This window comes from Nematolebias whitei, chromosome 12, assembly GCF_014905685.2.
Source record: "Nematolebias whitei isolate Nwh7 chromosome 12, NemWhi1, whole genome shotgun sequence".
NCBI lineage: Eukaryota > Metazoa > Chordata > Actinopteri > Cyprinodontiformes > Rivulidae > Nematolebias > Nematolebias whitei.
In genome coordinates, this window is record NC_056509.1 from 33,381,983 (window position 1) to 33,396,562 (window position 14,580).

General features: G+C 41.4%; 1 protein-coding gene across 1 annotated transcript in view; it reads left to right on the forward strand.

Moving 5' to 3' along the window:
* Positions 1-14,580, forward strand: part of rps6kc1 (ribosomal protein S6 kinase polypeptide 1) — a 34,538-nt gene that overhangs the window by 6,185 nt on the left and 13,773 nt on the right. Inside the window, exons 4-13 of the mRNA XM_037685455.1 lie at positions 536-651; positions 741-834; positions 1,481-1,534; positions 1,644-2,063; positions 4,190-4,314; positions 4,423-4,521; positions 6,981-7,028; positions 7,519-7,651; positions 10,290-11,936; positions 14,292-14,381. Of these exons, the coding sequence (XP_037541383.1) occupies positions 536-651; positions 741-834; positions 1,481-1,534; positions 1,644-2,063; positions 4,190-4,314; positions 4,423-4,521; positions 6,981-7,028; positions 7,519-7,651; positions 10,290-11,936; positions 14,292-14,381 (2,826 nt within the window). The remainder of the gene's footprint in view (positions 1-535; positions 652-740; positions 835-1,480; positions 1,535-1,643; positions 2,064-4,189; positions 4,315-4,422; positions 4,522-6,980; positions 7,029-7,518; positions 7,652-10,289; positions 11,937-14,291; positions 14,382-14,580) is intronic.

Here is a 14,580-nt window from a genome sequence, read left to right on the forward strand (position 1 = left end):
GGTCTGTAAGGTATGAAACTATTGTGATTTTCATAAAAAATAAACTAGATAATTGTGTCTTTTGATTTCTTATGAACACTAATCAAAATGAATCTCATGTACTCTTATAAAATAAAAATATAAATAGATAAATAGAACAGGATGTTGAATGTGAGCACCGTGGCATTTTTTCATATCAACCTTGCTAATAATTTTACGTTATGTTTGAATTAAAATGATTGAAAATATAGTTTCCATCTTAACAATAGGCAACGTTGGGCAAAATGTGCTTTTTGTTGGACAATTTATCAGCGTCTGTCATTCTAGCATGCATACGAGCATCACCGTTTGTTTTAGGTGTCTTTGGATTCTTGAAGCAGTTTTATTTCAGAACTATAAAATAAATTGAGTTAACTTTTTAAACTAAAGAACCATTACTTGTGCCTTTTTTTATAATTATGTTGATAGGATCTCCTTGAGACAGATCAGCACTGTTTTATTTGCTCAATATTAATAAATCTGTTTGTGTGTTTGTATCTGTGTGCACAAACTATAGGCCGATTTGATAAGTCAGTGATTGAAGAAAGAAGACAGTGCTCTGAAGATCTCCTTCAGTTCTCTGCAAACATTCCTGCTCTCTATAATAGTCAACACATCCAAGATTTCTTCAAGGTATCCCGTCATTTGTGCAGAGATCCAAGCATCACGACATACCTATTACTGATTTCATTCTTTATGTATTTTATTTCCTGTTTTTTAAGGGAGGTGAGGTCCATGACGGCTCGGAGCTCATTGGACCAGCTGAGCCCTTTTCTGACTTCCTGACTGACAGTTTGTCTGATTGTAGTTCAGATGGTAGGAGTTCTTATAAAACTTGTCCTTGTCCTAATGTAGTACCGGTAGTTCAAATCTTTTGAAGGAAAGTTCAGATTTAAGTGACCCCAGTTGAAAAAAAAGTTTACGTCTGACAGGATTGAAGAGTTAACGGCTAGTCTGATCCAACGCCAAAGGATTGCCAGATTGCTTCTTCGAAAATAATTTCAATCTCCAAAAAATTTAATCATGATTCATGCAAACACTGTTTAATAAACCTTTAGGCCACTGTAGTTTTGTGTTATGTTATTTATATAAAATGATGTGGTTCTTTACAAGCACACATTTAGCATTGCAGCAGCTAGCTGCGGACTCTCCATCAGGAACCTCATAACTGTACTGGAACACCGATGGTGGTGTACAGGTTTCGATTGTTTGCTGTGAATTGTTTAGAGTGGAGCTGTTGTGAGGCAGCAGCAATTCTCTTTGGTCGTGTTCTCAATCAGACTAGTGTGTCAGTCCAGTCAGAATTAAACTTTCTCCTAAATGTGTTTGTCAAAGACCTTTCTAGAACAGGTAAGATCATTATTTGAAACCGTACCACAGAACTCCATTTAAAAATACCTCATTTTAAAGTGTAACGATGCTTTTTCAGTTTAACTTAGAGATATGTGGGCATGTTTTTCAGTTCAAAAAGACCTCAGTGGTGCGGAGGATTTGACTGTTACATCTGAATATGGAGGTAATGTTTTCTTCAGCACCAAACTAATTTGCATCTGTCCGTTTACATTTTCTATTTTGATGACAGTTTGATCATGTTTGTGTGTATTTACTGGTCTTGTCTTTCTCAGGCCCGTCTAGTGACAGCGACCTGACCTCCCTGGTGGTGGACACAGACTCTTTGGCTGAGTTGGATGATGGCATGGCCTCAGGTCGAACCTCCCCAAACCAGCCACAGGGGGGAGCCACCAACATTAGCAGCTGCAGCCCTCACTTGTCTTCCCTGCTTGAACGCAGCACCCCATCACCTGCCCCTGTCCCTGCTTCCTCAGCCCCTAACCTAGAGGTCAGCTGGTCGGGTCGAACGTCGCTGCTCTCCAGCGGTCTGAGGAGAGCCAGCGGTGGCAGCTCTAAGGACGTAAAGTTGGACTACTTGGACAAAGCCAGCGAGCTCATCGGTTTTGCAGTACAGAAAGAAAACGAGCAGGACTACCAGGCAGCTTTTTCATACTATCGCAGTGGGGTCGACTTGCTGCTGCAAGGAGTACAAGGTCAGAGAGTAACTTCAATATATGGGTCAGATATTTCTGCCTGACAGCTACTTGGGGTAGAGGGTAGGGCAGCCGACTTGGGAACAAAAAGTCTTGCTTCGACTCCCCACCATTCCCACGTCATGATGTTGCTGAGCAAGACACCTAATCCCTAACTGTTCCCCGGGTTCTTGCATAGCTGCCCACTGCTCCACCTGGGTGTATCTCGTGTGATGGGTTAAATGCAGAGAGCTAATTTCGCCATTGTATGGGAACATACAATGATGAAAACACATAACACTTTCTTTCTTCCTCTTACAGTTCTGTGCAAAAGTTATGAGCCGCCCCCAATTTCTTTAGTTTAATTTAAAGCTTTTGTTTGCAAACCTTTAAGCTTCTGACCCACAAAATAACAGCAGCAGAAACTTAAAAATACATTTACTACAAAGTATAAAGAATAAAATGACAGCACAAAGAGCCTCCATAACTACATATTAGAGCGTCTTATCTATTAGGGATGCATGATATTGGATTTTTGGCCGATATGCTGATATATTCAAACTTATTTGGCTGATAACCAATATCGATTTTTTTATATACTCTCTTTTGTCAGAACATTGCCGCTTATTTGCTACAAAATTTATGCAACAGCTGTAAGAGCTGGTGACATATATTCAGTAATGGCCATATGCATAGCACTTTAACTTATATTAAATGAAAAGTGTTAAATGTTATTTATTAGCATTAGTCACCTGCGATGCTGTCTCACTTGTGGAGGCTTGTTCCAGGTTCCTAGCTGCAGTGTGGGATCCTCTGCACTCTTGTGCATGAAGGTCAGCCTTTTTAAGTTCAAAGTTTTTGTCTCTCCATTGTACCGTAAGACTAATCATGCTAACGAGGCTAACACGACGTCCAAATGTCTGTGGTAAAACTCACCCAAGCGCTATCAGCTATTAGCTTCTCAATGACGTAACTCGGGGTAAGGCTATGTCGGAAAAATATCTCTGACTGGAGACGATGTAGCGAGGCTCAACATAATCCAAAAATCTTCGGAATCCGATATCCTCAATGAAAAAACACAACTTGCACACCGTCGACATTTTGACTTTTTCCTCTCCGCCGTGATCAGATCAGGTAGGTACGCGTTACGTCATCACGATGTGCTGGCGCTGCAGACATCCTTGTCACTGGGTTGTCACACAAAACAGCGTATTTTTTATATTTGTGAGTTATTTTGATGGAATTGCCTATGTCTGAACTATGAACTAAACTTTTTAACGTTAATATCGTCCGATACCATGCCGATATATCATGCATCCCTATTATCTATTGTGCTCTATTAATTCCCAATGGGGGGATGGAGTCTGCATTTTCCCATTGCACATACACTCACATGAAGCAGTAGGCTGCCATCTAAGACACCCAGGGAGCAGATGGTGGTGGTTGAGGGCCTTGCTCATGGGCCCAGAGTGGGGCAAATGAGGTTGGAGGAAGGTGTGAGTGTTTCACCTTTTCCACCCACATTTTTATGTTGCTGATCCGGGGAGTTGAACCGGCGACCTTCCGATCACAGGCCCACCTTCTCTAACCTCTGCTCCACCACTCCCCCATCTATTTATGACTGCTCTTTTTTTATTTTTACAATTATCGCAATTATTTAATTATTTTTTTCCGAAAAGCATCTTAAGACCCTTGGTTTGTTGTGTTATGACCCAAAATGAGGTTGTGACCCCAACTCTAGTAACCGTTGTTTTAAAAGATAAAAAAAAAATAAAGTGGAAAACTTTATTTTTTAGTTAAGCACAAAAAACATATTTAAAAACCTCCACGACCCATTGATGACACTGACTTTGAAAGTGCTGCCTTTTAACATGTTAGTCTAAAGATTTATGGTAACCATGCCTACCAGGACCATACGTGTAGCCGTGTATGTACTGCATTCAAACATACATTTTGCTTATATGAAGTACTGGTACTCCCTTTGTGTGAAACTACCTCCCCCCCTCCCATGTTAAACCATAATAATATCACTTATTTGTTCTTGATTGACAGATTAATGGTATCGTCATTTCTTAAATAATAACACTTCAAAATACAGATATGTGATGACAGCTCACTGATTTCATTCACACTTTTTTTTTTTTAAGGTGAACCAAGTGCAGCTAGGCGAGAGGCAGTGAAGAAAAAGACGGCTGAATATCTGATGCGAGCCGAACAAATATCCAGTCGTCATCTGAGAAGCAACATGGGTCAAGGATCAACACAAACTGTGGTGAGTGGGAGAGAAATGCTGCTGTCCAGTATTATCTATACTTTATTCACTCTGGTTTTCAAATGCATTCAATTTGTTACATTATGTGTTGAATTTGTTTTCCCTAAGGCCTTGGGGGCTCAGTGCTGCTCATCTATGAGCAGAGGAGGGCAGCAGAGTTCATTTGATGAGCTGATGGCGTACAGAGTGATAGGGGTCGTAGATAAGGTAAATTTGACATTTTAAATCTTTTCATTCAGCAACTGCTTACTTCCATTTATTTTTAATGTTCTTTTATGGGGTAATATTAGCCTTTTTTTAGATTCAAGTTAATACAGAATGTCAATTAGCCTTTGAAACACAGTGATTGAATGTAAGAGTTTCCCTTCAGCTGGTAGCGGTCAGGTCGAGTTGACCTCCATTTATTTTGTCCTAAGCCCGACTCAGAACGTGGATCGTATCCATCCTGGAATTTCTCCTCGTCGTGTCCTTTCTACCTTCCACCATCTCTCTTATCCGAGGCAATAAAGCGTAATAGATTTACTAGATGTATGGCAAGGCCTGAGTGTGTGTATGTTTAGCGTCAGTTATGACTACCACAAGGTCAGTTTGGGTTTCCGGTCCTCTCAAACAGCTGCCGGCGAAGCAACTTCGCCACTCAGCCATGAAATGACTTGGCACGCCACTCAGAGAATGACACACAACATTGAATCTATGATACTCATCCTTCACACACACACATATACAGAAAACCCAAAGGAGAACTTTGACTCAATACCAACGCGTGTTATTCCATCGAGGTGGGTGCAAAATACACGGCAATACAAAAACTGCTCACACTTAGCGATAAAATAAAGTATCCAGCAAGAGCCTGGTCTTCCTCTTCTCGTTTTACTTCCCGTTTTTAGTTTAAACAAGGACAGAGAGGGACAGATGGCAAAAGTTCCTCACCCTACTGCTCCCCATGCCCCTTCTCTCTGCCTCCCCCCTCTTCCCTGATGTTTGCTTCTTAATTATATTAGCACCCTGGCTAGCACCGACACTCTGTTTACTCACAGCTCCATTCATATCCATTTAGCCTGCACCTGTTTGGTCCCAGTCAGGGTCGCACACCCACAACGCACGCAGCAGAATAAACACAAACGCACACCAGGTCACACACATATGCTTCAAGCGCTCCCCTGAGATAAGTGAGAGACCAGAAGAGCAATGGAGATGTCAGGGAGAGAAAAGGAGGGCTGATGAAGGGAGGAAATTAAGATGTTTGTGGGGGCGGAAGGAGCAAAGAACAAAAAAAAAGTGCAGGAAAGTGAAATGATAAATGGTAGGAGCTACGTTTTTGTAATTTGTGTGCTTTTGGATGATTTAGAGAGGAAACTGATTTAGTGAGGACACACTGATATATTGCACCACTCTGTGGGAGCTCCAAAACAAAAAAGCTTAAGAGCTTAGGAAAAATGAATGAACATTTTGTTTGATTGTTTTATGGATTCCAGTTCACAGTTAAATGTTCAGGCTGCTGTTTAATACACCATATTATATTACATTATTATCGTTTAGAGCAGTGGTTCTCAAACTGAGGTCCCCGGACCCATGGGGGTCCGCGAGCCGGTGTTTGGGTGTCCGCCCCAATTTTTTTCTTTTAGTAATAAGCACGTAGATGTTTAACATCTTGTTAAAATACACCAAAATGCAGGAAATCACATCTACTTTATTCAAATTTTTCTGGGGGAGGACCTCTAGACCCCCACCCCCACCCTTTATTTGCTTTCCAGCATCGACTGTTTTACAAATCAAGCCCTGTTACTTGGTCTGACTACTGCTTTTATGATTCTGTTCAGTTTTATGTAAAGAGTTTTCTGTAATAATTTGAAGAAGTGGCGTTACATTTATGTTCGTTATGTGAATAAGTAAAGTTTCAAAGTGTTTTTTTTAATACTGATAATTTTTGCAAAACTAATTTTTGGAAGTTGGAAAAAAAAACCAACTTTGTTAATTAAGTGTGTCTTAACTGTAAAACACCCCATGTTTAAAAGTATAAAAAATGTATTAATACTATTAAAGAACAGGTCTTAAGTATTTATGATACACAAATATTTCCATTGCCTTAAAGAGACAAGCTGAAGAAAATTATTTAATAAACATGAGAGTTATGAGGAGGTTCCTGAAACTTTGTCTCCCCTGTAAGTGGTCCCTGAACCCAAAAAGTTTGAGAACCCCTGAGTTAGCGTATATCTTAGATCCTTGTGTACTGTTTCTTTTTTAATACTTTATATTTTTGCTATTTTGGGGTGTAACTGGGGCCTTCAGAAGTACACAATTTCGATCCACTTCATGCACCACATGCGACGCGAATGACAATAAAGAACCTTGAACCTTGATTTATTAGTAATTTGCCAGTTATTTTCCATGTTTAAATCTACTCTGTGTGTAAAAAGATATAAAAAAATACCTTAATGAATGGTAACTAATGTAAAACCTGCTACTAGTATACAGGCTTATAGAACTATTTAGATCCCCCTTTAGTTTTTGTTATTGTTTTGGACAACAACCAGTTTTCAGCTATAATTTGTGAACAAGCAGTGACCGTTCTGTCACTGAAAAATACTGCTTTAGAGGAAACAACTACTGTGTAATCTTAGACCACTTATTCATACCTAACAATTAATGGCATCATTCCACGGCAGGTTCTTCTGGTCATGGACAAGAGAACTCACGAGACGTTCATCCTCAAAGTAAGTGTAATTTGTATGTGTGTTGCCCTGCCTCCTTGTTGTTCAGACTGTTGGTGTAAATGGTGCCAGGAGTCCCCGTGTGTGACTGTAATTGATTCTAATGGGCCTGTCTCTGTCAGCTCCTCTGCTCTCAGGTGTGAGACGTGTGCCAGATGCTAACGCACAGCCCCGGCGCAGATGACTACACAGACATGCATGCTTATCCATACACTTAGACATCCAATGTGAACTTGGTGTGTGGAGCTGATAGATTTGTGTGGCTCTGTTAAAGTTATGTGCCAAATATAGCTTGATGAATTCAGTGACTTTGGGTTGCCAAAAGGGATAACTGCTACTTTAATAGAAGATTGTTCCTCTGTCACAATAACCTTAGCTTCTCACCTTCTTTTTGTCCAGTCCCTCTAGTTTTCTTGTCTAATTTTGTTAATTTTGTGTTAATCCGTTTTCCGGTTATCTTTAATTTTCATTATTGATTGTTTTCCTTTCACAGGGTCTAAGGAAGAGCAGTGACTGTGGGCAGGTGAAGAAGAACATCATGCCTCACTCTGTGCCCCACATGGTGCAGCTGAGAAAGTTCATCATCTCTGAAGACACTGTTTTTCTTCTGCTGCAGTATGCTGAAGGTAAGAGATAAAGATGTACCGATCACAGTTTTCCAGGTTGATTCCAGTTAACATTTTATGTGAAGCTCTGACCTGCCAATTTTTATTTGAACCGCTTCCGATTTTTAAGAACACTGAGCACTATTGCTACTGCTAATTATCTGCTTAGCAAATGCGTGCTCTCAGACCCCTAAACATGAGGCGCTTTGCTACGGTGTGTTTGCTGAATGGAGAGGGACAATCCGTTTTGGAGTGTCAAATCAGCCAGTTACGTCAGTCACGCTTAAAATCATCCGACTTCGTCTCTAGATTTTGGTGCACCCCTTGTAAGAGAGACCAATTTTCTCATCTGTTTATTTTTTCTGCTCTTTTATCTTCTTAGCTTGTTTCCCCTCCCATTCACCAGATCCCTCTTTGTGCCCTTGTTTCACACAGATGTTTTATTGAGATGGGTGTGTGTCACAGGTCATTATTCTGAATGCCAGGTGGTGCCATGCTTCATTAGCTGCACCAACACCTGGGCCTCCTTACATCCTACTCACTCTAGGATGTGTCTGTAGGCCATGTGCGTGGGTGACTGCGTACAGTGAAAGGCAGCCATTTTTTACAGCCCTGTAACCTGTTCAGTCTGATGTTCTCCAAAACCACCTTACATTTATGTAGAGGCAAGTTTTGAATTTAATTCAGAGCTGTTGAGTAACAGAGTATACATATACTTAAATGTTATTTCTATTAAAAAAAAAACGTTTCATTGAGGGTATACAACCCAGCTGTGTGATTCAGAGTCCCTTCCGCCTGTAATACTGTAAGCTTCTTTTTACATGCAAGAAGTTGATGGACTGAATGAGAATAGACAGGCAGACAAAGGGAGGCAGTGACCTGGGTGACATTGGCCACAACAACATGTTGATGGTTTTACTTTCTAAGCCATCGAGCTGCCCCGCTGTCATTATCATCACTGCAAACTCCCGATTCATTCTCATCACACACAACAGATGCTGGATTCTAATTGCTCACTTTACAGCTGTGTGTGTTTCTGCAGGTTCTGCGTGCGCAACTGTGGCCAAGTCTTTGAGATGCGATGTTTTCATTTACTGAAAAGTGAGATGTATTTCAGTGAAACACTGCCAAGTGTTCTCTGGCTATTTTCAGTTACCAGCAGCACAAATGGGGATTTTGCACAGCTTCCCAAATTCACTTTTACTCCACAAGATCTCCAGCTTGTCTTTGGGGCAATACATTTTACTACTTTAATGCATTATCTTCTAATGTTAATGGTACCATATTTGCCACCATACACGTCGCACCACCGTATAAGTCACATCAGTCCAAATATGCCTAATAAAGTGGAAAAAACGTAAATACGCCGCTTCGCCGTATTCGTCGCATCTATTATGCGTCACCACTGACCACCCGGAAACGTGGGCCGGTGTTGTGCCAAAAATCAATTGGCTGCCAAATGGCGGTCGCGGGAGCGTGCACGGGAGGTCTTTAACAAGAATTTAACAAGATTAACACTTAAAAACAATTATTTCTTTGCTCGAAATTATAGTAAAGGTGTGTCTCAGTTTAACTTTTCCTTAATAAATGTACTTTGATGGTCGAATCGGCTGCATTTTCAAAAATCGATTTGCGGCTGTGGGAGTGCACAGATGGAGGACTCGCTGTGCATTTCTTCGAAATTTAATAAGAAAACCACCTAAAATCAATTATTTGTTTGCTCGACATTATATCAAAGTGTGTCTCAGTTGAACTTTTCCTTAATAAATAAACTTTAGTGGTCAAATCAGCTGCATTTCACCTGGGCAGCGCGGCAAAATGCAGCTGATTTGACGTTTGCTCTAGGAGTTCTGGAAAGAGACGAAGGTGGCTTGGTATTATAAGCCAAGTGTCTCATTAAAAGCCATTTTTACCTATTAATGAGCCACTTGGCTTGCCTTTTGAGTCGATGGCCCTCTAGTGGCTGAAAATGTTACTGTTCAATATTTTCCATGTCGGAATGAATGAAATCGTCAGATCTCATCCAAAAACTGGGTTATGAATATGGGAAAAAAAACACGTCGCTTCACTGTATAAGTCAAAAAGGTGTAACTTATACCGCGAAAAGTAGTCACAGAGCCAAGTTGGTAGGTATGTATGAAGTGGGGGCAGCTAGAGCAGCAGATTTTTCTGTGGTGCTGCTGTGACCGCACTGGTTACACAGTGATGTCTTCGAATGTGTAAGCCCACATCATCACAGAACTTGATTGGCTTGTTGTGTTTGAATGAATAAAAGCAAGTTAGTTAGGAGATCATTATTGCACCCACAGGTAGGAAATAGCCATTTTGATTAGTTTTTTTTATTGTTTTGAAAGTCGAAACCATTTTTAAAATCACAAACCCATCTTTTCTTTTTGTTAATATTGCTGCTACTCAATACCTGGTTATCGTATAAAATTTAGGTCTGTGTTAATCTGAACAGTGCTTATTGTTGTTACCGTTATTTACTTTTTTCTTTTTCTTTGTTTATTAAGCAAGTTATGAAATACAATGAAAAATATATATGTTTAGTGGATGACATCTGTTGTCTTGAATTGGTACAATTTTTGTTCTTCTATCCATTTTTGTTGTATCGTGCACTCCCTTTTTGTTGTTAATGCTTTGCTTCTTTTGTCTTCAGGTGGAAAGTTGTGGTCTCACATTGGGAAGTACCTTCATAATTCCAGCCCAGAGGAGAGCTTTGACATTCCTTTCATCCAGAAGAGTCACACAACAGCTGTACATTCTCCTCAACATGCAATGCCACATTTGGATGTAGGTTCTACCAGTTTTAATTCAAATCCTACTGCGTCTGTGTTAGACCTACAGAAAAAAGAAGAAGAAAACCTCTTTGTGTCTTCTTTTAAACGTGCCCTCCCTCCTGGGCTCGTTGAACAAATTGGGGCTCAGTCGGACTCTGGCGCTACCTCTGAGGAGGAGTGCACCAACAGTTATTTGACTCTTTGCAACGAGTACGAGCAAGAAAAAGTAGAGCCGGATGCGCTAGAGGAGGAAGACGAGAAGAGCGAGCAGGAAATGCTCTCGTTGGAGGTGCCTACTACAACAGCAACCATGTCTTCACGGAGCCGCTCACTTCTTAGCAATGACAGCCTTTCTTCACCACTGAGTTCTCAGGAGCTCGGATTCTTCGCAGAGTTTGACAAAAGTGGGCACACTCATGACCATGATAATTATGGTGGTAAAGAAGAGCATGACCACAGTGAAGTCTTTAGTCCTTCGCCCCCTGTGGGTCCTCTCTCTTTAGATCAGTCTAAATGCACTCCCATGGAATTTTTTCGCATTGACAGTAAAGACAGTGCAAGTGAGGTGGCCTGCTTCGACGTAGGGGAGCACCGACCTTCTCATAAGCAAGCCCTCCCATTTTCTTTATCCAGTTTGGACTCTGATGTCACAGAGGATCTTCCTGAGCTGGCTCAGGAGGTGAAGGGCCCAGGCTTGGAGTTTTGGGGGTTGGACAGTAGTGATAAAGGCTCCAACGAGTCGGTGCCGGTGATCTCATTTAAAGAGGCAGCAGCTGAGGATGAGGGTCATCCACCAGATTTGTTGGTGAATCTCCCTGTAATTAGCGGGACTGTAGACCCTTTACAGGAAGAAATAAAGCCTTCAGGAGTGTGCCTGGGCCTTGAGGTGACAGACTCTTCTCAGAAGTGTATCCAGCCGGATGTTTTACAGCTTCATAACCAGCCTGAGGATCTAGAGGAGCAGCCACTGGAACGAGAGCTTTTATCTTTCTGTACAGCCTCTGCAACTTGTGACACTAGTGCTGCAACTGCTTCGTTCAATTCACTGTGGGACGACAGCTTGGGGATTGAACAGGAGGAGGCTTCTTCCAAAGTTTTTGATCGCCCAGAAGGCCTAAACAGTGATCTTCCCCCTGACACGGACATTATGAATGCTGACTCGGGTAACAGCGAGAAACTAAAGCACTGCACAGGAATCAACACAGACTCGATTCCAAATCTCAGCGACAACGCCACGCCCTCTGTAGATGGGGCTCAGACGAGTGCAATCGTTGAGTGCTCCTTAGGTCTCAATGGTGAATCAACAGGAGATATTATTAGTACAGGTGGCAGCGAATTTGATAAAAAAGTGTCGCGGCTGTTTGCGGAGCTGGACGAGCTGTCGCTGGCTGCCTCCCAAGCTCGTATCCCGGAGGAGTTTGTTCGATGCTGGGCAGTAGAGATGGTGACAGCCTTGGATCGTCTCCACCAAGAGGGCATCATCTGCCGGGATCTGAATCCTAATAACATCCTGCTTGACCACCAAGGTTAGACTTACTGAGAAGTTCTACCTGTTAAGCTTTTGCATGCTCTTTTCTGATGTGGCTGGTGTTTATTTTTTTGCTGTTTGTAATTTCCTATATGAAGAGATGAATTTGTCTTTAATTTCTAAAAGGTACTGTAAATCCTTGAAGGATTTATTTCTCATGGCAGATATAAAATTGTAAACTACAGAGAACTGTGATGAAAATGCATTTAAACTAGAGATGCACGATATTGGATTTTTGGCCGATATCCGATATGCTGATATATTACCGGTAAAACTTATTTGGTCGATAACCAATACCAATATTTTGTATATACTTTCCTTTGACAGAATGTAGCTCTCTTATTTAGGCTTATTTGCTACAAAAACTGTGTAACAGCTATAAGAGCTGGTGACATATATTCAATAACAGCCATATGATATGCATAGCACTTTAACTTATATTAAATGAAAAGTGTTAAATGTTATTTATTAGCATTAGTCACCTGCAATGCTGTCTCACTTGTGGAGGCTTGTTCCAGGTTCCTAGCTGCAGTGTGGGATCCTCTGCACTCTTGTGCATGAAGGACAGCCTTTTTAAGTTCAAAGTTTTTGTCTATCCATTGTGCCGTAAGACTAATCATGCTAACAGGGCTAACACGACGTCCAAATGTCTGTGGTAAAACTCATCCAAGTGCTATATCGGCTATTAGCTTCTCAATGGCGTCGGAAATGACGGCTTGTAACTCTGGTAAGGTTACGTTGGAAAAATATCTCTGACTGGGGACGATGTAGCGAGGCTCAACGTAGTCCAGAAATCCTCAGAATCCGACATCCTCAATGGAAAAAAAACTTTCACACCACCGACATTTTAACTTCTTTCTCTCCGCCGTGATCAGATCAGGTAGGCACGCGTGACGTCATCACGTTGTGCTGCTGCTGCAGGCATCCTTGTCACTGGGTTGTCATACAAAAACAGCGCCTTTTATATCGGTGAGTTATTTTGATGGAATGGACGATGTCTGATATTGAAATTTAACGCTACTATCGGCTGATACCATGGCGATAATATTGTGCATCCTTAGTTTAAACTGTTTCTCAGCTTTGAGGCAATTTTTTTTTAAATCACAGCAAATGTGTAGTATTTTACAAAAAGTACTTTATTTTGTTCGTATGAAGTCAAGTCAAGTCAACTTTATTTATAGAGCACATTTAAAACAGAACCTGTTCTCTAAGTGCTTAACAACAACAACAATCAATGAGTAAATTAAAGAGAAAAAATATATCTATCAAAGTGAAGTTACACATCAAAGTTCATGCTCAATAATCCAGGTACAAATCCAACAAAGTTCAGTCAGGTCATCTGGACAGTTTTTTTTTTTTTTTGCTGAGACGTTTCGTCCTTCGTCCAAAGGACTTCTTAAGTCCGAGGAGCCCAAAACAAACGAGTCCCACAAGCACCACACTTCCACAGTGGGGTAAAAAAAACAGTTTGCTGGGGATAAGATGGTTTCTGGGGCTCGCCCCCTTCCCCGTCAACCCCTTTCAAGCAGCCTTGCCAAAATGGTTCAGAAAAACAAAGTTCATGCTCAATAATCCAGGTACAAATCCAACAATGTTCAAAGGCAAGGCTGCCTCAGAGGAGTTGACGGGGGAGAGGGAGGGCCCCAGAAACTATCTTATCACCAGCAAACTGTTTTTTTTCCCCACTATGGGAGTGTGCTGCTTATGGGACTCCAGTTTGTTTGTGGCTCCTCGGACTGATGAAGTCCTTTGGATGAAGGACGAAACATCTCAGCAAAAAAAAAAAAAACATCCAGGTGACCTGAGTGAACATTCTTTAAGTTACACACGTTTGAGTGAAAGATCAGCCTTGATCCTCCATTCATAAATTTGTTTACCAGGGCGGAGGCTCCTCTAGAAGGAAAATTGTTCTCTTACCATGATGTCAGATTCCCCCTCAACAACTTCTTTTGTCGTCCTACAATCATCTCTCTCCACCTCATTATCAACAAGCGTCTAATTAGCTGAGTGGCTGTTTTCGTCTCCCTGGTGGTAATTATTGTTCTAAAGGGCCCATCAACGGCCTAGTGTGGTGCATCAGTCTGGCTAGCTGAGGCTAATGGCTACGGCTACCTAATGACACCATTAGTTCTAATGATAGCGTTAACGGGTAGCCGCTAAACAGGAGTAATCGCCGAGGCTGTTTGCTTGAAAAGCTCGCAAAGGGACTTAAAGAGGCGGAAGGGAAAGGAGGAAGGAAGTGCTCCAAAGGAGGACGATCAGGGAAAGTTCAATATGAGTGACACCAGAGCTGGTTTTACGGACGGCATCATGAAAGTTTGATAAATGTGCTTTATCTTTTTTCTCACATTAGGTCACATTCAGCTCACGTTCTTCTGTAGCTGGTATGATGTGGAGGAGTCCTGCAGCAAAGACGCAATTACCAATATGTACTGTGCACCAGGTGAGACTCGCACAAACATTTGAACACACCTCATTTATTATGTTTTCATTCTTTAGGGGCTTCTTTTCAATAGCATTAACACAAACCATGAGCCCGGGCCCGAAACCTCTCTTCTGTTATGGGACTCGAACAGACCAGACTGAAATAAACCCGTGTTTGCAAACCCAACACTGATATTTTTCAAGTCACGTGAACTTTG